Here is a 25,224-nt window from a genome sequence, read left to right on the forward strand (position 1 = left end):
AGTGCCATGCAGAGCGTGGGGGAGTCTGGGTTCAAGCCAGGTCTTCTCTCTCTGTTGTCTGCTCATTCTCACCACATCTCACTTCCAGGGTGGAAGTAGTCTCAGCTGGGTTGCCATCCCTAGAATCCCAAGCCTCAAATTTGTTCTGAACAGGTGTCTACTAATGCTTGTAAGGCTTTTCAGGAATTCCAGTTATGGCCTAGTTGGTTGGTGTGGCTCAGGGTGTCATTCCATACACAGGAAGGTTGCTGTTTCAATTTCTGGTCAGGGCACATATCTTGGTTAGTGATTCAATTCCTGGTAGGGGCACATACAGGAGGTAGTTGATCAATGTTTCTCTCATCCATGACTAACTCTCTCTCTCTCTCTCTCTCTCTCTCTCTCTCTCTCTCTCTCTCTCTCTCCTCCCAACTTGCACTTCCCCTGCTTGCCCTCTCTCTGAAATCAGTAAAGCATATCCTTGGTGAGGATTGAAAAAAAAGAAGAAAAGCAGTTAGGGTTCTGGAAAATCTAGTCCTGTCCTTTTCTCCCATAATTTGTGAAGGAGATAGTTCTGAACTAGAAAGTGAGAATTTAAATTTAAAGCCTGGATTTAAGAATTTCCATCCTGAAATTAAGGACATTTAAGGAGGCATTTCACTACCCATGTAAAATTAGAGTCATCATTCAGATGTGAAAAAATGACCACATGAATGCAATTGTGTATGCATTTAGTTTATGGAGGTAGTGCTAATCTCTCTTCTTCTGAGAGTGGTTCTTCAATTACAAAGAGAAAACCCAGTGGAAAAAACTGTCTCTTACGCATTGCCACTTTACCCCTATGTTCCTATTATAACCCTTTAGGTGAGCACTTTCTAGGTGAGTACAAAATGATAGTCAATCTCCAAAATGAAAAGAAAAATGCCAACAAACAACAAGTGTTGGTGAGGATGTGGAGAAAGGGGAACACTCATGCACTATTGGGAATGCAGATGGGTGCAGCCACTGTGGAAAGCAGTATGGAGTTACCTCAAAAAGTTAAAAATGGAACTGCCTTATGACCCAGCAATTTCACTTCTGGGAATATACCTGAAGAAACCCAAAACACTAAATTGAAGGAATATATTCACCCCTATGTTTATAGTCAAGATTTGAAAGCAGCCCAAGTGCCCATCAATACATGAGTGGATACAAAAGCTGGCACATTTACACAATGGAATACTACTTGGCCGTAAAAGAAAAAAAAATTTTTACCCTTTGCAACTGCATAGATGGACTGGAGAGTATTATGCTAAGTAAAATAAGCCAATTAGAGAAAGACAAGTAATATCTGACTTCATTTATATGTGAAATCTAATGAACAAAATAAACTAAATAGAAACAGACTCAGATATAAATAACAGACTGACAGCTGTCATAGGAGAAGGGGGTTGGAGAGCTGAGTGAAAAAGGTGAGGTGATTAAGCAAAAAAAAAATAAGACCTCGTAGACACAGACAATAGTATCGTGATTACTAGAGAGAAAGTGTGGTAGGGGGAGAGGTAGAAGTTAAATGGTGATGGAAGGAGACTGGACTTGGGATGCTGAACACACAATACAATATACAGATGATGCATTATAGAATTATACACCTAAAACCTATATAATTTTATTGACCAATGTCACCCCAATAAATTCAGTAAACTAAAAGAGAGAAAAAAATGGCCAAGAATCATTTTAGCCAAGATTCAGTTTAAAATATAGTTTCATAAAAAGAGCTTATTTTAAAATAGGTTTTGCCTTCTTAAAAAATAAATGCTCATCTTAAAATTAATTGTAAAATACAGAGAAGTATAAAGAAGAAAATAAAAACCCCTGGCAAGTTCCATTGAGTTAAAACACAAACAAACAAACAAACAAACAAACACCTGCCACTCTACATGGTTGTGTCATGGAGAATTTGCAATTTGTTTAGATCATTCTTTAAAGCACTTCCACCCCAAAGCCCCGCTATTTACAGACTCTTGAATGAATATTAGTTGGTTGACATCAGCTTCACTCTTCTGGTTGGAGAATGAAGCCAATGATGATAAGATATGAGTTCCCCAACGATCCAGTTCTCTGTTCATTCCAGGGCCATAGACAGGGTGGGGCAAAAGTAGGTTTACAGTTACAGTTGTGATATGCAAAATACAGAGTTTATTCTTGTTTTATTCTTTATTAACTGATAAATAATAATATGAACAGCTGTAAATCTACACATTGTCCACAACCTGTATTATGTTTCCCTATGAACAGTTATCCACTCCACTCACCTCTTCCTCTCCAAGGTGGTACATGGGAGGACAAACAGATGCTTTAACAAAAAGTGAACACAGTTTTAGGTCCTCCTCAACAGCCCTGGGATCAGTAACTTCATCAACAGAGTGAGGTACACGCATTATTGCCATGTCCTGCCCAGGGGACTACAGACAGGGTGTGACATCCCTCCTTTTCCCAACATGTGTTTCTCCTTGGTGAGTTTTTACATCATACCACCCTCTTTCAACCAATGGGAAAACCAGTCCAAAGTTTCTGATGGTAAAAATCTCCACTTTGCAAAACTAGTTGCATTTTTGTAAGTAGTGCTTTAATTTTATGAGAGCAAAATAAATTTTTTTATTTCTTATTTGATGCTAATCTTGGGAAATCCCTCTGCTTTCAAGTCTTATTTCAAGAAAAACAAAATTTCTGCAACTCCCCAAAGTTTTACTAATCCCAGATTTTCTATTTCACTCAAACTGCCCACCACAGATTATCAAGGATACAGAAAAAAGCTAACTGTTGGTATTCATAAAAGACAATAATGAAAAAAAATACAATGCTATTTTTTCTTTAATTGCTGTATACTAAAATGTGTAATTATTTGAGGAAAAATATTCTTAAATTGAATTCCCATCTATTTCAAAAAGTGTCAATATACATATACATGTGTTGTCTTTTATTAAGCCATTTTATTTTTTTAATTTTTAAAAATTTATCTTTATTGTTGAAAGTCTTATAGATGTCCCTCTTTTTCCTCATTGACCCCTCCTCCACTACCACCCCCAGGCTACATGTGTTTTTATTAATAGAGAAATATTGAAATGTGGTTAGACACCAGAGACCATAGAATGAATAAGAAAGGGGGTTTGAATAAATCTCTTAGGATTTAAACAATTACAGTTACTTTGCTCCAGATCACTTTTTAAAAAAATGAGTATGTAAGACTGGCTCAAGCTTTAATATCTAGTGTGACTTGTTTTTAATTTTTAACACACAATGTGATGTAAGCCCTTGAGTTATCTGTCCTATTTTAGATAAATAATCATGCTGAGAGATGCAACCAGAGAGGCATATTAATGCCAAGCTGCAATTAAAAACTTGGATCTGACTTCTGATCTAGTCCATGTGACCATATTCCCAGGATGAACTGAACATCCTTACACAGTTAACAAGGGGTAGAGAGGAAGGAGAAGGATTGGCCTTGCAGCATATAAAAAGAATGCCTATATTATTTTTGAAAATTAGTTTAAATAGAGGACCACAGCAAGAAGACCTCTCTTTCTTGTGGGACATCACCTATATATATATATAAAAGGCTAATATGCAAAGTTAATATGCGAACTCCTGCGGGAGTTCGACTGGGAGACTGGGAGTTCTATCGCTCTCTATCATGTGCACTGACCACCAGTGGGCGGCACAGAACGAAGGAAGGCCCCAGCTGACAGCCAGGGAAGGGAGGCCCCAGTTGGCAGCTGGAAGGCCCCAATTGGCCCTGATCACTGGCCAGGCCTACGGATCCTACCCATGATGAATTTCGTGCACCATGCCTCTAGTTTGTTATATAATTTCTCCTTTAGGGCATCAAAATTGGGTTAATTGAATTATCACAACTAAAAGAAGGTTGGAGTTAAGAGTCTCTGCCCAGGAGCCCCTGATTTCGTGGTATTTCTCTACAAGGGAACTGTTAGCCCAGTAACTCAGAGAGCCCTTGCTAACCAGGTGGTTTCAGAGTGGCATCACAAAATGAGGCACATGGAGACATCTGTGCGAGAGTTTTCTGACTACAGAAGCTTCCATCTCAAGAGAAAGAAGCACCTCCCAGACAGGAAACACCACCAACACCTGTTTTTGATACAGGAGTTGAGAGCATGAGCCACTTGAAATGATGCATTCATTTAAATGGAAGCATGACCGTCTTTCAGACTTTGAAGTACTCTCTTCCGGCCAAAAGAACAGCTCAGATTGGCTGTCTTGGTGAGAGGAGCACTGCGTGGAGGAGCCTCACTGTCTAAGGGTCTCACCCATTGCTTTGCCCTCACTCCTCCTGGCTCTCAACAGGGACCAGGTCCTGCAGGCACAGCCCCCGCCCTCTCCCCTCAGGCACCGTGTCCACTGTGGAGGTTCTCACTAATTGTCCTAGCCAGGGGCTTCTTTCAAAAGCCAACATTCACAGCCCGCCTCCTCTCCAAAGAGTATGTATCACATGCATAGTGCGTTTTTAATAGAACCAAGTAAAAGCCCCCGTAATCCCCTCACCCATGTGTGGTTCCTGACGGTGTTTGAAGCACTTTTATGCATAGAATCCACATAAACCTCCTTAATGCCTTGGGAGACCCCACTTATTACCCTCGTTTTTATAGCCTTAGCGAGCACAAGCCAGCATGCACGCAAAACTGAAATCGGCTCTTGTGACCGGCTCTCCTATATCTCAGGTGGGAGCTCCATTGCCTTTCTCATCTGTTGTGTGAGGACGGAGGACACAACTGTGCAGGTGAAGTCACACCGTAGCATGTTACCCATATGACTTAACATGGGTGTTGTTACCCTGGATCACCAGCCCAAGGTGGAGTCTGCCAGTTTCTGCTCTGTAAAATCAATGTCCTCTGTGTCCATACTCCACTCTTCAGAAGCAAACTACTAAGTCCCACCCACACTCCCAGGATACTGGTGGAACTAAGCCCCACCTCCTGAGGCCAGCGGATTGACATAAATTATTTGGAATTTTTCTGTAAGGAGGATTGAGGATTGATCTCATCTCTATTGCCTTTGTTTTTACTGGCCTGTTACTAGAAGACACTGAGATTAGTCTGATGGATTTTATACATAAAATATTACATGAATATAGCCTGTACCCCCCATAATGGGTTGTTTATTGTTTTTTGTTTTTCTCCCCCTTCCCCTTTTATTGAATTTATTGGGATGACACTGGTCAGCAAAACCATACAGGTCTCTGGTACACAACCCCACACACACCATGTGCACACTGTGTTGCATGTTCACCAGCCCAAGTCAAGCTCTGTCCATCACTGTTTATTCTCCCTATACCCTCCTTCACCTTCCCCAGCCCCCCCCCCCAAAAAAATTACCACACTGCTGTCCATGTCCATGAGATTTTTCCCTATTTTCTTCTCTTTTGCTCAATCCCTTCACCACCCCAATCTCCCAACCCTCCCCCCACCCCAGCCGTCAGCGTGCTCTCTGCCAATGACTGTCTCTCTTCTGCTTGTTTTTCATAATGCCTTTTCTTGAAGCCTACCCACACAGACAATAATGCAAGCAAATCACCACTTAATACTTGTCATCTTATTCTGGCACCATTTCTGCTGGGCTGGTGGGATCTTTATCGTTTGTTATTAATGGGCCAGGTATGCATTGCTGACAGTACTTAAAGCAATGCCAGGTACGGGGCATCCCTGCAGGGCGACAGGGACTCTGCAGGACTGGCTGCCCCACAGCACCTGGGCCATAGCTACATCATCAGAGTCACACCTGCTGAACTCTGCAGGGGTAAGGAGAAGAAACAGTTTTCAAGTAGCCTCCCAAAAGCAGGGCTTATAGTTCAATTCAGCAGTCACTTCTGGAGCACATGCTGTGGCTGGCCCTTGGACTAGGGACTGCAGGTGGCTCTCACATCACAGCCTCCAAGTCGTGTTCAGAGGCCTTCCTTTGAGGAGAGAAGCCTAGTTCTCTAGAAGCATATGCCATGGCAGAGGCAAGGAAGAATGCTGAGTTCACAAGAATGGGAGGAGCCCGTGGAGGGGGCAGGAAAGCAAGGCCTCGTGGGAATCGGCGTCAGAAAAGGCCAGGGGCCCATCAGACACCGGGAACAGCATATGGAAAGGTGCAGAGGCACAGAGGACTGCAATTCTGTTGGCTTCAGCAAGAAAGTGGGCTATTGTGGGGCATGTGTCAGGGGAGGTGAGGGGGGAAGGCAGGGACACATCCCCAGGAAATGTCTGAGTCTTTAAGGAAGCGGAGAGCATTGCAGAAAGCTCACACCAGTGGAACTCTTATCAGTTGCTCTAGCTCAGACACCAGCCACTCAAATCAGACGCTGGCCGTAAACACCTGCAGACCGGTGTGACCAGCCGGGACGCCGGGGGGCTGGGGTGGCAACATACAGCAGGGACAGCAGCGTGACCTGAGCCCTCCCCAGTTAGGAGAGCAAAACAGCTAGTGGTGAACCAAACCCACCCTGTATCCCACACACGGCCTCATCCGAAACAAGGCTCGGGCTCTCCGTGCCCATCACTTTGAAGAGACACAGCTGCCCAGGATGTTTGGCTCCCCTGTGTGAGGGGCAGAATGAGGCGGTGACAAAACACCGGCAGTTCCAGGGCAGAAAAACCCAGAGGGCCAGACTTCAGATCCTATGTCTTTGGGCCTATGGATGCGAGGGGCTGAGGAAGAGTAAGAAGGCATGAGAGAGAGAAAAAAAGATGTACAGGAAGCTAGGTGGCTTTTCAATTGACTTTTCAAAGCACTTTCGGTTCCCATTTCAAACCAAGCAAACCGCAGTGAACACCGAAAAACCGCACATGCAAAGAAACACGGGGAAGGAGTGGTTTTTGCCGACTGACTAGGTGCCAGGTGCACACGAGGTGCTCATTGCGTGAGCTCTCACCCAGCCCTCCGGACCATCCAGCTGGGAACCTCTGAGTGGACCCATTGCACAGATGAGGAATCTGAGACCTGGAAAGGTCGTCTTCTTTGAACCTCAAGGTCGCAACGTAGAAAACTTCTCCTTTGGACCTCGCCTCTGACCCGAGGCCACTGGGACCTCCGATGGTGTGCTTTATGAGTAGTTTGGACAGAGGGTCATCACCGTGCCGTTGTGGCTGCCTGGGTGTCACATCCCAGTGCACTGTGATGGGAAGGATCAGTGGTTTCTGGGCTGAGAGGCAGGGGCGTGTGGAGGTTCACACTGCTGGGTTGGAAGCTCTGCTGATGATGAGCTATGTGTACTTGGTCACATCTTCACATATATGTGCCTCAGTTTCCTCACACGTAACACAGCGTGCTAGACATCGTTGTGCTTGACCCACTGACACTCTCTCATCTGTTTGACTTCCAACTGCCGGTACATGCAAAATTTTACCTGAGCTTTTTCTCGTGCCACCAGCACCCTTGTCCAGGGTGGAAAGAAGTGCCCTCCGCAGCATTTGCGAGCAGCCCTCCAGCAGGGTCCGAAGGAGCAGGTGCATCAGTGCCACACCCACCTCTCCTCCAGTGGGACTGGTGGTCTATGAGGCCCGAAAGGTTGGCGACCGCTGCTCTCCCGTGTCTTGGACTTCCCAGGAGAGCTGAGCTCCCCCTGCCCCACTGGCGACTGGCTCAGTAAAACACACAACAGCTGCCTTCCCTCTTGTCTCACTCCCACAGCCACTGCTAGTGCTCCCAGGGCTCACACACACACACACACACACACCCAGTGAACTTCTCATACTCAGGGCCTTGGCTTAGGCTCTGCTTCTGAGAAAACCCAAGCTGAGACAAATAAGGATTATGTACTCGTCTCAGTTGAAGGGGTAGAAAGTAGGTAGTAGTGCTTGGAACTCACTGAGCATCACCTAATGTTCAGGTCTAATCCTCAATCCAACTACACAGCCAAAGGAAAGTGCTTCAGCACAAAAAGGGAAAAAAAGCAACTCAGTTTGTCCTTGTGCAGAGGGAGGCCCATCATGCCGTCTCCTGACTTGTTTGCAGCAGAGTTAACCAGGCTTGCATTTCATCTCCACCATCTAGGAAGTTCTCTGACTTCTACGCCTCCAGCCCCTGTGCATCAGGGGGATGGCCCTGGTTCCGACCTCAAAGGGCTAGGTGAGAGTTAGCACGTAGTGAGGTCATATATTTGAGCCCCTTCAGATAGCAATGGCACAAATAGATGCCCACTAAATGTTAGCAGTTATAAGCGTTTGAGTTTCCTACGAAAAAGACCCAACTCTTGTCATGAGCTTCTCTTTGTACTGCTTTACTTTTGAAAAGATGTTCAGAATTCTAGCACTCTCCTCAACCAAGAGGTGATATCTTTGTCACATAATCTTAGGTTGCAGCCTGTACATTTTGAATGATGTGTTAGTTAGGCTCTGGCTTCTGTTAGAATCCTCAGGAGAATATTTGTTTTGTTTTGTTGAAGCAGCCAATCAGGTTCAGACAGCTAGTTCTGTCTTGCCTCCTGTGGGCAGTGATGCCTATGGCAGTTCCGAAGTTCGAGGCAATGGCAGTGAGAGAAGTGAAGTGACTTGGCCAAGGTTACCTAGAAAAGAGAGAGTTGGGCTGGCTGCTAGGCCTTGTGCTTTCTAAGACACACATTTTCTCTGGACTTCACCTTCACCTCTCGGGCTCTCACTTCCCCCTAGACAGCATTGGGCAAGCAAGCATGACCCAGTCTCGTGATGATTCCTTTCTGATCTCTGGCCTTCTCTGGAGCCGACGCTGTCAGTCAGAGTGAAGCAACAGGGAGAAGGCTTCTGTCTTCCCTTCCTAATAGGGGAGTGATCACTCATAGCACAGGAGGGAGACAAAACTAACCTTCTTATAAATAACCACATCAGGTCTCTTAAAGCGAGGAGCATTCAAGGAACTGCCATGCTCTGTACCATTCCCCTTAAGGATGAACACTGGGGACACAGACTGTAATTTATAAGAAACTAAAGGCCTGGTGCACAAAATTTGTGCACTCAGTGGGGAGAGGGGGTGGTCCTTCAGTCTGTCCTCTCACAGTCTGGGAGCCCCATGATTGATTGCCCTGCAGAGGAAGGCTCTGCCCACGGCCACTGACCGGGTAGCCTGGGCCTCCCTCTTTGGGGTGATCACAGAGCCCTCTACCAGTGGCTTGGGCCTTCCTCTGCAGGTCAATCATGGGGCAATGGCGGGCCCCCCCCCCCCCCCCCCGACCAATGGCATCGCACCTGACTTGACAGTGGCAGTCAGTGCTGGGTCGCCATAGCGCCTACGACCCAGGAGGGACCAAGAAGTCAGCAGTTCAGCCCGCTCACCAGTACCCACCCACCTGAACCTGCTGCATATGCAGACTGGCATTCAGTCATCTGTTTGGTCATTTTGGACTTTACAGACCCTGGCTCTTTATATATTAGGATGTGACCCTTCCGGGTGCTTGTTTGTTTTCTCTGAGCTAGTCCTCATTCGGAAAGATTTTCTCTTCCTTTTGTTTACTCAAATCACTTTCCCCTGTTCCTTCCTGAACAGAACCTGTTTTTCTTATTAGAGAAAGCCAGCTGGGTACTGGGTCCCTTGGATGTTAATATTCCTCATATATATATAATGGACTTGCAGTGGGGCTTTGGAGTAAAGTCCTGAATAACAGTGCAAAGAAAGCAGTCTTATTTCTAAATAATGGCCTTTAAAACTGAACCAAAAAAAAAAAAAAAATCCTAACACTGGGAAATTTGTTTTTCATTCTGAGCTTCAAAACAATCAGGCACTTGGCAATGGGTCCTAGGTTTCAAGCCTCCTTACAGATTTTCACAGCTCTGTCCACGGCTAAGGGTGGAGTTTACAGCTCAGAGGCCTGCTCAGGGACCTGCTCAGCTCCCTGGGACTGAGGACAGTGCCTTTGTGTTAGTGCTCTGACCCAGACATGACCTGGCTCACTGTGATATTTACAGTTGCCCTTGGGGTTCAAGGAGAAAATCCCAGGCTGGTCTCCAGCTGTTTCTGTTTGTTTGACTTACACGTCATTACTGAAACTTAACTTACATCCGTAGTGTGTGCATATCTTAAGTGCTCAGCTGGGACTATGTTGACATGTGCACACATGCAGCCACCACCCAGATCCAGATATAGAGCATCTCCACCCCCTGGAAGGGTCTCCCCGCAGCCCATTTATTCCTTGGGATAAGTGCCATTCTGCCTTCTGTCCTCATAGATTCCTTTTGCCTGTTTTTGAACTTTATATAAAAGAAATGCTAAAGGAGATCCTCTTGTGTCTGCTCCTTCTATGCAGCATTATGTCCAGTTGCATCTGGAGCGGCAGTGTCCTGTGTTTCATGGAATGAATCTTCCATTGTCCCCCTGTACAAACATATCCTTGTATCTGTTCCTTTGGGATGGGCCTGTTGGAATGGTCCGTTTCCAGGTTTTGGCTGTTAGAAATGCTGCTTCTATCAACGTTCATGTACAGTCCTTGTTAATGACTGGCATGGCTTCCCTCCCCCTTGGGTGACCTCATTCTAACAGAGTCACTTACCATCACGAAGATAGCTTTTGGAACCTTTGGCTAGAGAGGAATAAACTAGTGACTATTCATAAAGAACTTTAGAATTAAGAGGTCATTTACTTTGTAAAGCAATAGGATTGGTTGTTCAAAATAGTTGCGCAGCCTCAAGCAAGTCATTAGACATCACCAATCATCAGTCTTCTCATCTAGAAAATGTCTATAATGTCAATATTATGCAAAAACGCGGGTTGTGCCTGGCTGGCATGACGCAGTGATTGAGCATCAACCTATGAACCAGGAAAGTCATGGTTCAGTTCCTGGTCAGGGTACATGCCCAGGCTGTAGGCTCAGTTCCAAGTGGAAGGGGCGGGGGACAAGGAGGATGATATGCAGGAGGCCCCCCATTAATGATACTCTCTCATCATTGATGTTTCTATCACTCTCTCCCTCTCCCTTCCTCTCTGAAATCAATCAATAAATATATTTTTAAAAGTAATATAATTGTAAGAATTAGATGGAATAATGAAATAAAGCACCTGAGGGCTCAGGATTAATTGCTATTATTGACTTTTCATCACAATAAAAACAGTAAGGTCAAAGATGCTTTGAAGTTGCATAACATTACTAGCACAACATGACCAATGGAGACCAACTAATGGTTTTAATAACAAAGGTCAAGTAAAAGTGTGATTTTTCTTCTTATTTTATAACTTCTTTTGGTTCAACCTAATCTCTATAGTTATACAAACCTCTTTGTTTAAACAAGCAGATCTTCTGAGTTGGATATGGAAGTGGAACAGAGGAAAACTTGGGCTGGGGAAGCTAATTACTGTGGGGTCAGCATCAACTACAGACATTCTTTTAATTTAGGTTGTGGGAAATTGTTTTCAGTGTTGTGTGTCCAGCTTAGATTTCTGTGTTCTTGGCCTCCTAACAATAGATGATAATTTGGATTCAATGTGATCTGATCCAGTGTCAGGAATTCCAAAGGCCGGAGAGATAACTCAGCATTCTCAGTCATATAAATAAACAGACCCTTGTGCCCCCAATGAAATCAGATTAAAGTGTCAGATATTAGGTGTGATTACTACCCAGGTAGTTTTGATGAGAATAAGCAAGCATTTGATATTGGAGGGCTGACGTGGGAAGAGCAGAGAGCTTATTATTGTAGACATCGTCTGCAGTCTGATCCCCAGTTGTGTGGTCCTGGTCATTTTACTATCGGCCAAGAAGGCTACTCCATTGGACAACTGTTCAAAGGGAGAGAGAGAAATCATGTCTCCCACCTAAAGGTGTTTCCTAACTCTAAACAAAAGCACCCCCCCCCCAAAACTTTTACTTTGAGATCATTTAAGACTTACAGAAAAGTTGCATAAATGTAGTAAGAAATCATGTCTTGTCTTTGCCCAGATTCCCAGAATGTCACATTCGAATCATTCTCCTTCCTCTCTGTGTGTGTTCTCCATCTCTCTCTCTCTCTCTCTCTCTCTCTCTCTCTCTCTCTCTCTCTCTCTCTCTCTCTCTCTCTCCCTCCCTCTCTCCCTCCCTCCCTCCCTCCCTCCCTCCCTCCCTCCCTTCCTCCCTTCCTCTCCTTTTTTTCCGGACCATTTGAGAGATAGTTAAGACATTGTGTCCTTACCCTACTTGTGTATATCCTAAAAACAGAAACATTCTGTTAAAAAATGACAGTAAAATTAACACTGCTTCAGTGTTAACAGTATTACCTGATCTGCAGGCTTGATTCAAATCTAATGCCCCACTAATATCCTTCATAACAAATGAAATAAAGAATTATTTTTTTTGTCCAGAATCCAATCTAAGATAATATGTGTATGTAGTTTAATTTATTTCCTCAGAAAACATTTTAAGAAATCTTGAACCCTTGCTTGTTAGAAAATCCCTCCAATAAAATAATACTTGCTTACCTGTCAACGCAGAGATCCTTGGAAGAGCTGGGTCATAAGAATGTCTCCTAAAACACTTACCTGTGCTTATGGGGGGTGGGAGGGGGCATAAAAGTAGTTAAAATAAATATATTTCATTGCATTGATCATTTAAAAAAAAAAGTTTTATTGATTTCAGAGAGGAAGGGAGAAGGAAAGAAACATCAATGATGAAAGAGAATCATTGATCTGCTGCCTCCTGCAAGCCCCCCACTGGGAACCGAACCCACAACCTAAGCATGTACCCTTGACTGGAATTGAACCTGGGACCCTTCAGTCCGCAGGCTGACGCTCTGTCCACTGAGCCAAACCAGCTAGGGCGCATTGATCACGGTGCAATAGAAACTGGGAACTTTTTAGGGCAGGTTTTTTTCTTGCTGGCTTTTCAGAAGAAAAGGTGGAGTGAAATGCGGCTGCTAAGTTGTGTGGGCTGCGTGAGTGTGACGTTACACCTTGCCCGCCTTCTAACAGGTGCATAGAGCTGCAGGTGTCTGTCCCGGGGAAGCAGAGCTGAGTTTCCTTTCTGCAGACAGTGGAAATCATGCGTCCATCTTTCTTTGGCAGATGTGGTGCTGGAAAAGGCCATGCACAAGTGCATCCTGAAGCCCCTGAAGGGGCACGTGGAGGCCATGCTGAAGGACTTCCACGTGGCTGACGGCTCCTGGAAGCAGCTCAAGGAGAACCTGCAGCTCGTGCGGCAGAGGAACCCCCAGGAGCTGGGCGTCTTCGCCCCGACCCCAGACATCGTGGACGTGGAGAAGATCAAAGTCAAATTCATGACCATGCAGAAGATGTATTCGCCGGAAAAGAAGGTCATGCTGCTGCTGCGGGTCTGCAAGCTGATTTACACGGTCATGGAGAGCAACTCAGGTGAGGCTGCCTCCTCCCAGCAGGGCCGGTGACCAGAGCTTTCTGAGTCCCAAGGTCTCTTTCAATCTCGTGATTCTCACCGAGAGGCTCACAAAAATACAAGCCTTACGCTAGTGTCTGGCAAATTAGTCACATGCAACAGATTAACAGCACCAAAAGCATAATCAAACGAGGGCAACAAGGTATTTGCGATGCCTCAGAACAGCGAATACACGTGCAGTCTCTGTTTAAATCCTAGCTTTGCAAATGAGCTCAGTAACCGGGGGACTTCAGCCGCCTCACGTTGCCTTCTAAGATGCAGTGTCTGCACCTATTGTTGGCTATGACCCTTTCCTTCATGTTAGGTGGGGCAAGGCCTGCATAGCCCCGAGTGCAATGGGAATATCAGCGGTGATCAGGACTACATTTTGGCCAGTGAGGGTTTGTGTTAGTGACCTACAGGTATCAGAAACATAAGGCAATCAGTAATGATGTGTTTCATGACAGCCATGTCACTGGCTCTCCCTTCTTTGCCACAAGCTAAAGCAATGTACTTGGCATTCACAGAGGAGTGGCCATGAGCAGTAAGCCCTGGGACTTCCTGTGCTGCCTCTGGTAGATCGTAGCTGTGACTCATACGCAGTGAGGGAGCCCTGCCTAGTTCTGGGTCTTCGGGGAGCCCGTTGTAATTCCGTGGGTGGCTCCCACCTTTTCCTCTGAGCGAAACTGCTCCTTGGCGAAGGAGCAGAGAGGAAGCACAGGCCCTGCTAACCACACCTTGTGTGTGATGATGAAAATGTGCGTGCATTCACATTGTTGAGGAAAAGATGTTCGTGCATGAGCTCTTGGTCTAGCAATGGTAGCCTGTGAACTTCAGCTCTTAATGCTGCCAGCGTATTTGACGTGTAGAAAATGTATTTGTGTCGTTCATGAAATCACGTCAAAGATCCCAGAAAACACCTGCACAGGGTTATGTTCTTCTAAAACAGTTTCTCAGCCTCAGCACTGATGGCATCCTCACCAGATAACTCTTGGTTGTGGGGGGGAGCGGGGAGGGTCTGTGTGCTTCCTGTAGGTTTAACCTCTGGATGCCATTTGCACCCCCACCCCCCAGTCCCAACACTAAAAACGTCTCTAGATAATGCCAATTTCCTCCGGGGGTAAAATCACATCCCCTTCCCCATCCCCACCCCCTGTTGAAAAGCACCACGGTCATGAAAAATAGCCATAGGACTCACTTTTTTTTTTTTTTTTTTTTTTTTTTTGCCTTTTATTAATCGTGTGGATCTATGCAACACATGCTGAATTCGCACATTTAAATGAATCGGCCGTGGGCTCCCGTGTGGAGCGGAGAGCAGCCTCTGTTCCTGGTTTGAATGTGCTCCTGTCGTTAGGTTTGGGATTGGCTTGCACAGGAAGCGGTAGGAAACAGGACACCAGGGGGTGACATAGTAAGCAGATGCTCTGTAATCTGGCTGGTGGTATTACTTGCTGAAAGTTAAGCGGCTTGAAAGCACTGGGTCCTGTTGCCTGACGCCGTAACGCCTGGGGGTGGTGAAAAAAAACAGCTCTGCCCTGTTCACCTACTCCTGGACGCTCAGGCTGAGGTTGTGAGCTGGGGCCGGTCTGAGGCATGCGCAGCCCGGCGGGTTGTGGGCGACACCGGATTCCAGAAACGCCCACCCCGGTCTGTGAATAGCACATTGCCCCAGGATGACTCCCTGCTGCCTAATATAAAAGCAGTGAGGAGGGGATGAAAGCAAGGCATGCTGGTAAACATGTTCCTGTCCCCCCCTTTCCGCCTACTCCCAGGGAGGATGTATGGCGCCGACGACTTTCTGCCGGTCCTGACCTATGTCATAGCCCAGTGCGACATGCTGGAGCTGGACACGGAGATCGAGTACATGATGGAGCTATTGGACCCTTCACTGCTGCACGGAGAAGGTAGCGAGCTTTCGGGAGGGTGGGGCGAACTGGGGGCTTGGGGCAGATTTTGGTTTTGCTGTTGAGATGAAGTTCACGTAACAAAATCAACTGTTTTCAAGTGAACTGTTCAGTGCCATTTAGTACACTCGCATGTTGTGTAGTCCACCACTTCTGTCTAGCCTCCAAAAATGTACCCCAAAATAGCCCTGGCCCTGTGGCTCAGGTGGTCAGGGCATCGACTTGTACATGAAAAGGTTCCAGTTCGATTGGTTATGGGAAGCAACCAATCGCTGTTTCTCTCTCTCTCCCTTCTTCTCTCTCTAAAAATCAATAAAACATATCTTCAGGTGAGGATCAAACAATTTTAAAAGACATATATAGACCCCCCAAATAAAACCCTGTACGTATTAAGCACCTATGTGGGAGCTTTTTAGAAATCCTAGGATTAGGTTTAATTTTAATTTAAAAGAATGTGCTGACCTTTTTTCTAACAACAAAAGTAATACACAGTCGTTGTAGAAAATTTGGAAACATCAGAAAAACACACAAAAAATGTAACCCTGACATAATTACACTTCACCGAGATGGGTTGATTGCAATTTTTAAAAAAAAATGTTATTCAATAGAATAAGTGGTATTTTGAAAAAAGAAATAGTTTTTTTTTGTTTCCAGAGGAAGTCATAAACATTTGCTAGAGAATATCTCCACTGAAAGGACGTCCTGCTGTTATTTGTTTTTCATCATTTTTTTTTTTAATCGGTGTTCAAGATGAAAACAGCAGTGATTTTCTTTTTTATTTAAAAAAATAGTCTGGCTGTCTGTTAACAAGAAATTTTAACATTTCTGCTCTTAGTAAAAATAAAAAGACAGTGGAGTAGCATCTAAGCAGCTTGTTTTGCTTTATCTAGGCAGTTCAGTTTTTTTCTTGTGCCTGCCTGACACCGACATGTCCTAGCAGACATTCCCTCTCCTTACACACTCCTTAGGAATTTTGCCATGGAAATAAATTGGATGAAAAACAGAAATAACTGGGACTCTTCTGCAGGCTTGTCTTTTTAAAGAACAAATCAGGGCCTGTGCATTGGGAATCCAGCTCATCCATTTTCATGTGTCCCCTGAGTTCTGAATTGTTGCCTATTCTTTTTTTTCTTTTTCTTTTTCTTTTTTTTTTTTTTTTTTTTTTTTTTCCATCTTTTCTCCAGTGACTTTTAGTCCAGGCTTGAGTAAAAGGGTCCTGGGGCTGATAGGATGCCCCAGGGAATGCGTCATACTTGCATTTTCCCCAAAGGGAACTTAAATGTGGTATCATCACCCCCACGACATGTTCCTTAGTTCCCTATTGTTGGCCTTTCTTACCAGGTCTGTCCTCCTCCTAGGAGCCCATAGGGTACACTCTTCCCACCCCTCCAGGGCTAGTGCTGACTCAGGATTAGGGAAAGTATCTTCTATCCCATCCCTCCACCCTAGACAGATATGAATGAGCCTCTTTCATCCCTCTCTCCTCTTGCCTGTTTACTGCCCCTCATTTTCATTCACAACCTGAGCCACCAAGGCCCTGCCTGGAGCTTTCCTTATCTGCTCTGCCATGGGCTTTGACAGGAGGAATGGGGGGCAAGTGGTTTTGTCCAATCATCAAGTGAAGCACCCAGGCCATCATTCTCACATTTTGCATTATTATTACATACTGGAGGCCTGGTGCATGAGTTCAGGCTGAAACCATCTCTCCGACATCCCTACGGTGTTCCGGATTGCTAGAGGATACAGGCCAAGCTGAGGGACACCACAGGTGCATGATCAAGACCGGGAGGGACATGGGAGGTTGGCCAGCCAAAGAGGGATCGTAGGAGGGCTCCAGGGCATGTCCTACCTGTCTCACTCAGTACCGATGGACCATATCCCAGCAACAAGCTAACCTATCAGTCCAAGTGTTTGCTCCCTGGTGGTCAGTGCATGTCATATTGACTGGTCGACTGCCTGCCCCCTGGTGGTCAGTGCATATCATAGCGAGCAGTTGAGTGTCTTTAGCATATCATTAGCATATTATGCTGTGATTGGTTGAACAAATGACTGGACAACCAGACACTTACCATATTAGGCTTTTATTATATAGGATTGCATCATTTTTGTAATGTTGTGTGCATCCAGGTTTGTTGTTGCTTTTAGCTCTGATCGTGTTTAATTCTAGTGATGAGTATATCACATTCTTGGTACTTTAGGGAAAGAGCTTGCCAGTTTCACTCAGAAAATTACCATTTTGTTGCTGACAATGTGTGCTTAGGATAAACACGTGCTTACATCTTGTGGCCCGAGGATCTAGACAGCCAATTCCTGCCACCTTTCCCAGCCTTTCCCCAAAGGAAGACGCTGCCCTGGACACTGTGTCCATGACAGATGAGCAGGTTGCTGTCCTCACCTCCAGGAGTCACACATGAGAGAGACACAAGGGCCAGCTGGTGGACATCTAGAGAGCCTGTGAGCTCATGCCTAACCGGAGCCTGCTTCCACGGAGCTGTGTCCCAGGCTTCTTGGCTGCCTCCCGTGGGCAAGCCGGGCAGCCCAGTCGGCTTGGCTATGGTTACAGACCAGGCCTGCATGTCAGTGAACTGCAGCTATGTGGCCGGCAGCAGGAAGCTGCCTAGCAGAGAGCTACATCATCAGCCCAGCCCTCGAGGCCAGGCCAAGGCCCTTTGCTTTGCAGGGCAGCAGCCCGCATCTCTTCCGCTGCCTCTGCGGGGAGTTCCATTGACGGGAGAAGCATCAGAGAGCCCTTTGCAGTGCACAACTCTTGTGGTGGGATGGTAGTTTTGCTGAAACTTAAACCTTCCTCTAATTGCATTTACATGTTTCAGCGTGTGGTCAGTTTTGTGCTTCCAACATTTTGAGTTTTCTCCTTGTGGCCTGAACAGATCACAGCTATGGAGTCTAAAATTTATATTTTTTCTTTTTTCCCCCATTGGCCTCTCCCAGCTGCTCCCACCCCCTAGCACATGCCCTCAAACCCCCCCCTCCCCCAGTGTCTGTGTCCATTGGTTATGCTTACATGCATGCATATAAGTCCTTTGGTTGATCTCTTAACCCTAACACACACACACACACACACACACACACACACACACACACACCGCCACCCTCCTCTGTCTTCCCTCTGAGGTTTGGTGGTCTGTTCAATGCTTATATTGTCTCTGGATCTATGAAGTCTAATATTTGATGTCCAAAGGAAACACCTTCCCTCCAAAACTTGGTTGTAACAGTCCCTCCAAGTCCCAGCTCTAAAACACCTCTTTCTTGAATATTTAAGTCGGTATTAATTTCTCCTGAAATTCTATGGCATTTAAATCTACTATTGCATTTCCCAGTCCATCGTGTGCTAATTTGTTCTTAGAACAAATATTTAGTAAAAATCAGCTACTCACAGTTCTGAATTAGTGTGTGGAGGTACCTTGGGGAACTTACCCCCAGCTGGTGGAGCATGAAACTACTCAAATAACTAAACAAAAAGCCTCACATGTGATCTGTGCATGGAAAGTGCTTTGTTCAAAGTGGCCTAGATGATGCAGCCATAAAAAATAACCCCCAGTCCTGGCCGGTTTTGTTCAGTGAATAGAGCATCAGCCTGAAGACTAAAGAGTCGTGGGTTCTATTCCGATCAAAGACACATGCCTTGGTTGCAGGCTCGATCCTCAGCCCCAGTCGGGGCGCAAATGGGAGGCAACCGATCAATGTGTGTTTCTCACATTGATGTTTCTCTCTGTGTGTGTCTTACCCTGCTTTCTTTCACTCTCCCTAAAAATCAATGGAAAAATTATCCCCAGGTGAGGGTTAACAAGAAATAAAAATAACCCCTAAATCTCCATCAGTGACCTGAAAACCACAAAGGTGTTCTCTTTCTCGAGTTGCCTGGCCACTGAGATTCACAGGGCTCATTTCTCAGATGGGGGACCAGTTGCCATCTTGACTGTTGTCACTTGTTGAACAGAGATAGTTGTTAGGGATCTTGCATTGGCAGCTAAATACTTTGGCCATGAAATTGGTGCTTCTGCACAAAACCGACTTAACTACAACTAACTTTTGGTTCCTGCATGAATAAACTATCAGTGTCCATTTATTTTAGTAAATTTATAAACATATGGAGAGCTGAGACTCAGACTCTGCTTCCTAACAACCCATCCCCGGCTCTGAACCTGTGTTGGGCTCATTGTAGAGATTCAATAGTGTGTTGACAAAGAATATTTCTCAATTTAAAATGGACATTTACTTTAGCCAGTCTTCTTAAGGTGAAGAAAACTCTTTGTAAATGTCCTAGAGAAATATAGTGGCTTTCTGTTCACCCTTTGCAAGTGGAAAGGGTGGAGCATTCCTCTACTGACATATATAATTTTCAAAATGTGGATGCCCAGTTAGGAAATTTTTAATAAGCATTTGGGGCGGCCCCTAGTGGTTCTAGAGCACAGTGCTTGCAAGTTCCCCAGGAGGCACCAAATTACAGTTGAGGACAAAGCAATGAACACATTTCTGTGTACCTCACAGTGTTGTAGTCTTTTAACATCCCCCAGGCATAAGAAATCATTCCTAAATGCTCCATAAAAGGGACATTACTTGCTTCTCCTTATAAATAATTTTTTTTCCCCCTAAATGTGTCACCTTAGTTCCCAAGTAAGGGTAAGGAAGGGCATCAGGAGGGAGAAGTTCTTTTGAAAAAACCATATTATTGGGAACGCACTTGTATATTGTGCAGTCCTTTCGAAGCATATGTTTTATTTAAAATTTAGAAAATACTAATTTCTACACACACACAAAAAAAGGAAGCCCCAGAAAGTATTGCCAGGAGATATGCAGACTCCTGTTGCCAAAGTAAATGATTCTGGCCTCAGAGCAGTTGACCTCCTCACCCGCACAAGCCTCCCCACCTCCCTCAGGCCCACACAAAGGCTTGACCTTTCTTGGCAAAACGTTTTCACAGTTGCACTTAAATAACTGAGATTGTGGTATGTCTGGCCCATTGGAATGGGAATCCTACCGATGAACACCGGGCATTGTCAGCCAGGGCCACCAGCCAGGGCCGGCGGCGTCCCCATCCCCGGCACAGGATGGGTCACCCGGTACATCGGGGGGAATGCGTGAATGGACAGACGGAGGTGAAAAGGACATGCCCTTGGCTGTGTGCTACCGTGGTCCCACAGGGCATGCGTGAGGGAGAAACGGAGAAAATGCAGAGCACAGCCTCTACACGTCCCCTGACTCGTCACCAGAGCAGGACCCTCGGAGACTCACTCTTTCTGTCCTTTCTAGGTGGCTATTACTTGACAAGCGCCTACGGGGCACTTTCTCTGATAAAGAATTTCCAAGAAGAGCAAGCTGCAAGACTGCTCAGCTCCGAGACCAGAGACACCCTGAGGCAATGGCACAAACGGAGGACCACCAACAGGACCATCCCTTCCGTAGACGACTTTCAGGTGCGTGGCCAGCGATGGTGACGGGGCGAGGGGCGGGGGCCTGCTTCCTTTGTCCGCAGCCGCCACGGTTGAGCTGGCTCCCGGGGCGCCCCGAGCTCAGGGCGCCTGAGGTCCCTCTTTTGTCAGAGCATCCGGCGGAAGAGATATTTTAAACCACCCTCTGACCCCGTTGTTTCACTTCTCTGTTTTGCTTATAATAATAATTTTTTAAAAACTTATAAATATATAAGTTTTGCTGCCCTTAAGAAAACAAAGTCAAATTGGGGCGGGATTTCTAGCAGAGTGTGCAGCATGAATACTGAGCCCTAAACAGACAGGAAATCAAGAAGGAAGCTCTTTGGCACAGGTGGCAGGTTTTTTATTTCATCAGAAGATTGAGAGGAGCCCTGGCCAGGTAGCTCAGTTGGTTGGAGTATCGTCCCAACATGCCAAGGTTTTCAGGTTCGATCCCCAGTCAGGGCTCATACAAGAAGCAACCAATGAATGCATAAATAAGTGGGAAAACAAATCGATGTCTCTCCCTGTCTTTCTTTCTCTTTCTCTCTTTCTCTCGCTCTCCCTCTCCCTCTCTCTCTAAAATCAGTAAATAAAAATTTGCCCAGCTGGTGTGGCTCAGTGATTGAGTGTCGACCCAGGAACCAAGTGGTCATGGTTAGATTCCCGGTTAGGACACATGCCCAGGTTGTAGGCTCCATCCCCAGTAGGGGGCTTGTAGGAGGCAGCCAATCAATGATGTTCCTCTCTCATCATTGATGTGTCTATTTCTCTATCCCTCTCCCTTCCTCTCTCTCTCTAAAAATTAATAAAAACATATTAATTTTTTAAAAAAAGACTGACTGAGCCCACCTGAGGGTGTAGGGGGGAGTGCAGTAATGCCTTCCCTTCTCCCCTTCCTCTTTCTCCACCCATCTCCCCGCAGAAAGGAAGACACCAGAATCCCTCTGGCAGCATCAGCTCTGGTGGCTGGTCAGGTGCTGCTTAGGTCGCTGTCTGGAATATTCCATGACTATGAGTGGGTGCCCAGGAATGTGAGGTTCTCTTGTTTCTGAGAGAAGAGAGGCAGATTAGGGTGCTAGAAAACTTTACCCGGCACAACAGCCCTTGATTTGCTCATTGTCTATGAAATTACGAGTCAGTCTGCAAGTGTGTTTGAATCATATTTTGCAAATTCCAAGTCATATTATAAAACTCAACTGTGCTTTGTTTCTCTGTGCCATGTGGTGGACTTTTAAGCAGGACAGATTTGTCCATGTTCGCATTCAGATTCGCCTTCCTTGCCTTTTCTGAAAATACTTAAAGGTTCATGTGGCACAAAGTAAGCCCTTCATGGAAAGGCAAGATCTTCAAGGTCTTCTCTAAGATAGCAGTGTTCTCAGAAATTCCCTCCTCCATCTAAAAAGCAAGAACAGCCCTGACCGGTTTGGCTCAGTGAAGGTTCCCAGGTTCGATTCTAGTCAAGGGCATGTACCTTGGCTTCGAGCACATCCCCAGTAGGGGGTATGCAGGAGGCAGCTGATCGATGTTTCTAACTCTCTATCCCTCTCCCTTCCTCTGCAAAAAAATTAATAAAATCTATTAAAAAATAAAAATGAATAAAAAGCAAGAACACATACCGCATGTTCCCCTGCCCCTTGGGCTGTTGAAGAGCTGTCAATGTGTTAAGTGGCTTTGCATATATAGGCCCTTAGGATACTGTGGCTGCCTGTCCCTGGAGGGGGCTGCTAAGGCTGCCCACCCTCTGAGGAGAGGAACAGAAGAAATAAGAAAAGCTCATTCATCCATCTCCCTACATGCCACCAGCCACTCCTCCTGCCCCCTCTCTCCAGCTGGAATTTCTAACCTGGAGATCCTCAGCGGCCACAGGGCCCCCTTCCCTCTTCACACTCCCTCCACTGGCCCTGCTTACCCAGGAGGTGGAGCACCTTAACATATAACCAAGCCGAAACCGGTTTGGCTCAGTGGATAGAGCGTCTGCCTGCAAACTGGAGGGTCCCGGGTTCAGTTCCAGTCCAAGGCATGTACATTGGTTGCGGGCACATCCCCAGTAGGGGTGTGCAAAAGGCAGCTGGTCGATGATTCTTTCTCATCAATGTTTCTAACTCTCTATCTCTCTCTCTTCCTCTCTGTAAAAAATCAATAAAATATATTTTTAAAAAAACACACACCACATACACAAACACACACAACAACATATAACCAAGAGGGGAATTATTAGCACTTAGTTTGGATGTAAAAACAAAAACAGAGACACTTGGAACTCCTAAATCAGGGGTCACAGACACACACACAAGTCTCCTCACCAGAGAAGCAGCACGCAACAGTGGTGAAGATACCGGGTCTGGCACTCATGGGCTGTGTACAGGCCTTGGACAAGTTGCTCAGCCTCTCTGTGCCTCAGCTTCTTCACTAGTCAAATGCAAAAAACGTAAACTTTGACCAAGTCCTCTTCCGGAGTCAGAGAGTAAATGGATACCAACTGTGTGGGCCGTGTGTCCGGGTGGAGATGGGAGAGGAGGGGTTTGGTAATATGGAGGATGTGTATTGGCCGAGGTTCTGATTCCAGCGTGTCCATTACCAGTGCAGAGTGCACAGTCCTTCCCTCTGGTGGAGCTAGCCCTTCCAACATCCCAGTGAGCTCTCCTGGTAACCATGGAGACCCTGGAGAGCAAGCACCACTTCCCTTCGCCCCTGAGAAAGTTTAGAAAGGGGAATTGTTTTAAGCCCGAGAAAACAATTTCATCTGGGAACCCCATTCCTAAAGAAGAGGACTCGGAGGAAGTTGTTCAGAGCCACGGAATCTCAGAGGGCCTGCTGTGCGTGCAGGATTCTTTCCGCCCCGTCAGGGCTCTGCGTCTGACACGGGAGGCGTGCTGTATGTTGTGATGGCGTGCACCTGGCCCTGTTCACAGAGCCCTGCCCACAAACCTCTCCCCTACGCCCCCCCAACCGCTCTGCACTCGGCTCCATCTCCAAAGCCTTTTGGGAGCATGAACGTTTTCCTCCTGCTGGCTTTTTCCATGTTGCACCGAGAGCCATTGTACTAGATTGAACCATATGCCATCGCCATGCGGGGAGGTGAAATGGTCAGATACTGTCAGTATCCCATGGTTCAACCTAACATCATTGCCCTCATGAAAAGTCATCCAAAACAAGTCGTACATGTGCCCTTGTGTCCACGTATGTCACACGTCTCTTCCTGCGGACTCCTGCCCCGGGCTCTTCCGCCCTGTTTGTTTTTCAAGCTGGGAATCCACCCAGTATCGGGTCTGGCTCACTCCCTTCACCAGGGATTGCTTGCCCAGGGTTCATGAAGGACACTCAGGGATCAGACCAGCTCGGTGAACTTCCTGCTCCTTATATGTGTAAGGAATTAAACTGCAACCACTCGGTCCACATTGTGGCTCCCCCACTGCCCAAATTTAGCTCGGCCTCTGTGCGTGCACTCGGCCGCCTCACATCCTGGCATGATCTGGAGGAGCCGGAGCCTGGCGTGAGGAGTGGCTTGCAAGATAGACGGCTCCCTCGCAGCTCATCACGCTCACTTACGGCTGCTCATTTCCCCCTTCTCACCCACTCCCCCCACCCCCACCTCTCTCTTTCCACCTGCAGAATTACCTCCGCGTTGCCTTCCAAGAGGTCAACAGTGGCTGCACGGGAAAGACGCTCCTGGTGCGGCCATATGTCACCACCGAGGACGTGTGCCAGCTGTGTGCCGAGAAGTTCAAGGTGGGGGACCCCGAGGAGTACAGACTCTTCCTCTTCGTCGATGAGACGTGGCAGCAGCTGGCAGAGGACACCTACCCTCAGAAAATCAAGGCCGAGCTGCACAGCCGGCCCCAGCCCCACATCTTCCACTTTGTCTACAAGCGCATCCAGAACGACCCTTACGGCATCACATTCCAGAACGGGGAGGAAGATCTCACCATCTCTTAGGAGACTCAGGACGCTCCAGTGGTTGGGAACCTCGCCCTCCGAGTGCCTTTCCCGTGCTTGTGCTGGAAAAGCAGGCACCTCCGTGGAGACCCTTTCAGTTTAGGGACTAAACCATCCACGGGCAGATTTGACCAAGGGCATCTTTAGCCATGTTGCCCAAGCCAGGTAGCTGAGGTTTGTGAAACTGGAGGCTTCTCTCCCTCAGAGATGGGGAGTTGAATTGGATGGTCTCAGTGTTCTAAAAGTGTTTGCTGCCTATCCGCAGCCAGGCTTACAGACGTGTGCATGTGTTTAATAAACATGTAAGGTACAAGCTCTTCTCTTGAATTCATTCAGCAGCAGGTGTCTGACAGGACTGGCTGATGCAGTGCGTAAAGTACTTCTCAGTTCTGTGGATGGCTTCCTCCTTTCATTCTTTTTTCCTATTCTTTTTTTTTTAAATATATTTTATTGATTTTTTTTTTACAGAGAGGAAGGGAGAGCTAGAGAGCTAGAAACGTCAATGAGAGAGAAACATAGACCAGTTGCCTCTTGCACACCCCCTGCCGGGGATGTGCCTGCAACCAATGTACATGCCCTTGACCGGAATCGAACCTGGGACCTTTCAGTCCGCAGACCAACGCTCTACCGCTGAGCCAAACCGGTTTCGGCTCTATTCTTTCTTGTTTTTTTTGTTTTT

At 46.4% G+C, this 25,224-nt stretch overlaps 1 protein-coding gene and 1 non-coding gene across 10 annotated transcripts in view; both read left to right on the forward strand.

The window, feature by feature from the left end:
* The window catches only part of RIN2 (Ras and Rab interactor 2), a 203,300-nt gene extending 178,442 nt beyond the window's left edge, over positions 1-24,858 (forward strand). For all 9 annotated transcript variants that reach the window (XM_045574685.1, XM_045574687.1, XM_036418969.2 and 6 more), the window contains 4 exons: positions 12,949-13,254; positions 15,046-15,177; positions 20,449-20,612; positions 24,222-24,858. In XM_045574685.1, the coding sequence (XP_045430641.1) occupies positions 12,949-13,254; positions 15,046-15,177; positions 20,449-20,612; positions 24,222-24,545 (926 nt within the window). In that variant the 3' untranslated portion in view covers positions 24,546-24,858. The remainder of the gene's footprint in view (positions 1-12,948; positions 13,255-15,045; positions 15,178-20,448; positions 20,613-24,221) is intronic.
* LOC118708555 lies at positions 19,404-19,530 on the forward strand. Its single transcript, XR_004984629.1, has one exon. It is a non-coding gene; the product is annotated as a small Cajal body-specific RNA 24 (non-coding RNA).
* Positions 24,859-25,224: the final 366 nt, after the last annotated feature.

Source organism: Pipistrellus kuhlii, unplaced genomic scaffold (assembly GCF_014108245.1).
Source record: "Pipistrellus kuhlii isolate mPipKuh1 unplaced genomic scaffold, mPipKuh1.p scaffold_m20_p_6, whole genome shotgun sequence".
Taxonomy (NCBI): Eukaryota; Metazoa; Chordata; class Mammalia; order Chiroptera; family Vespertilionidae; genus Pipistrellus; species Pipistrellus kuhlii.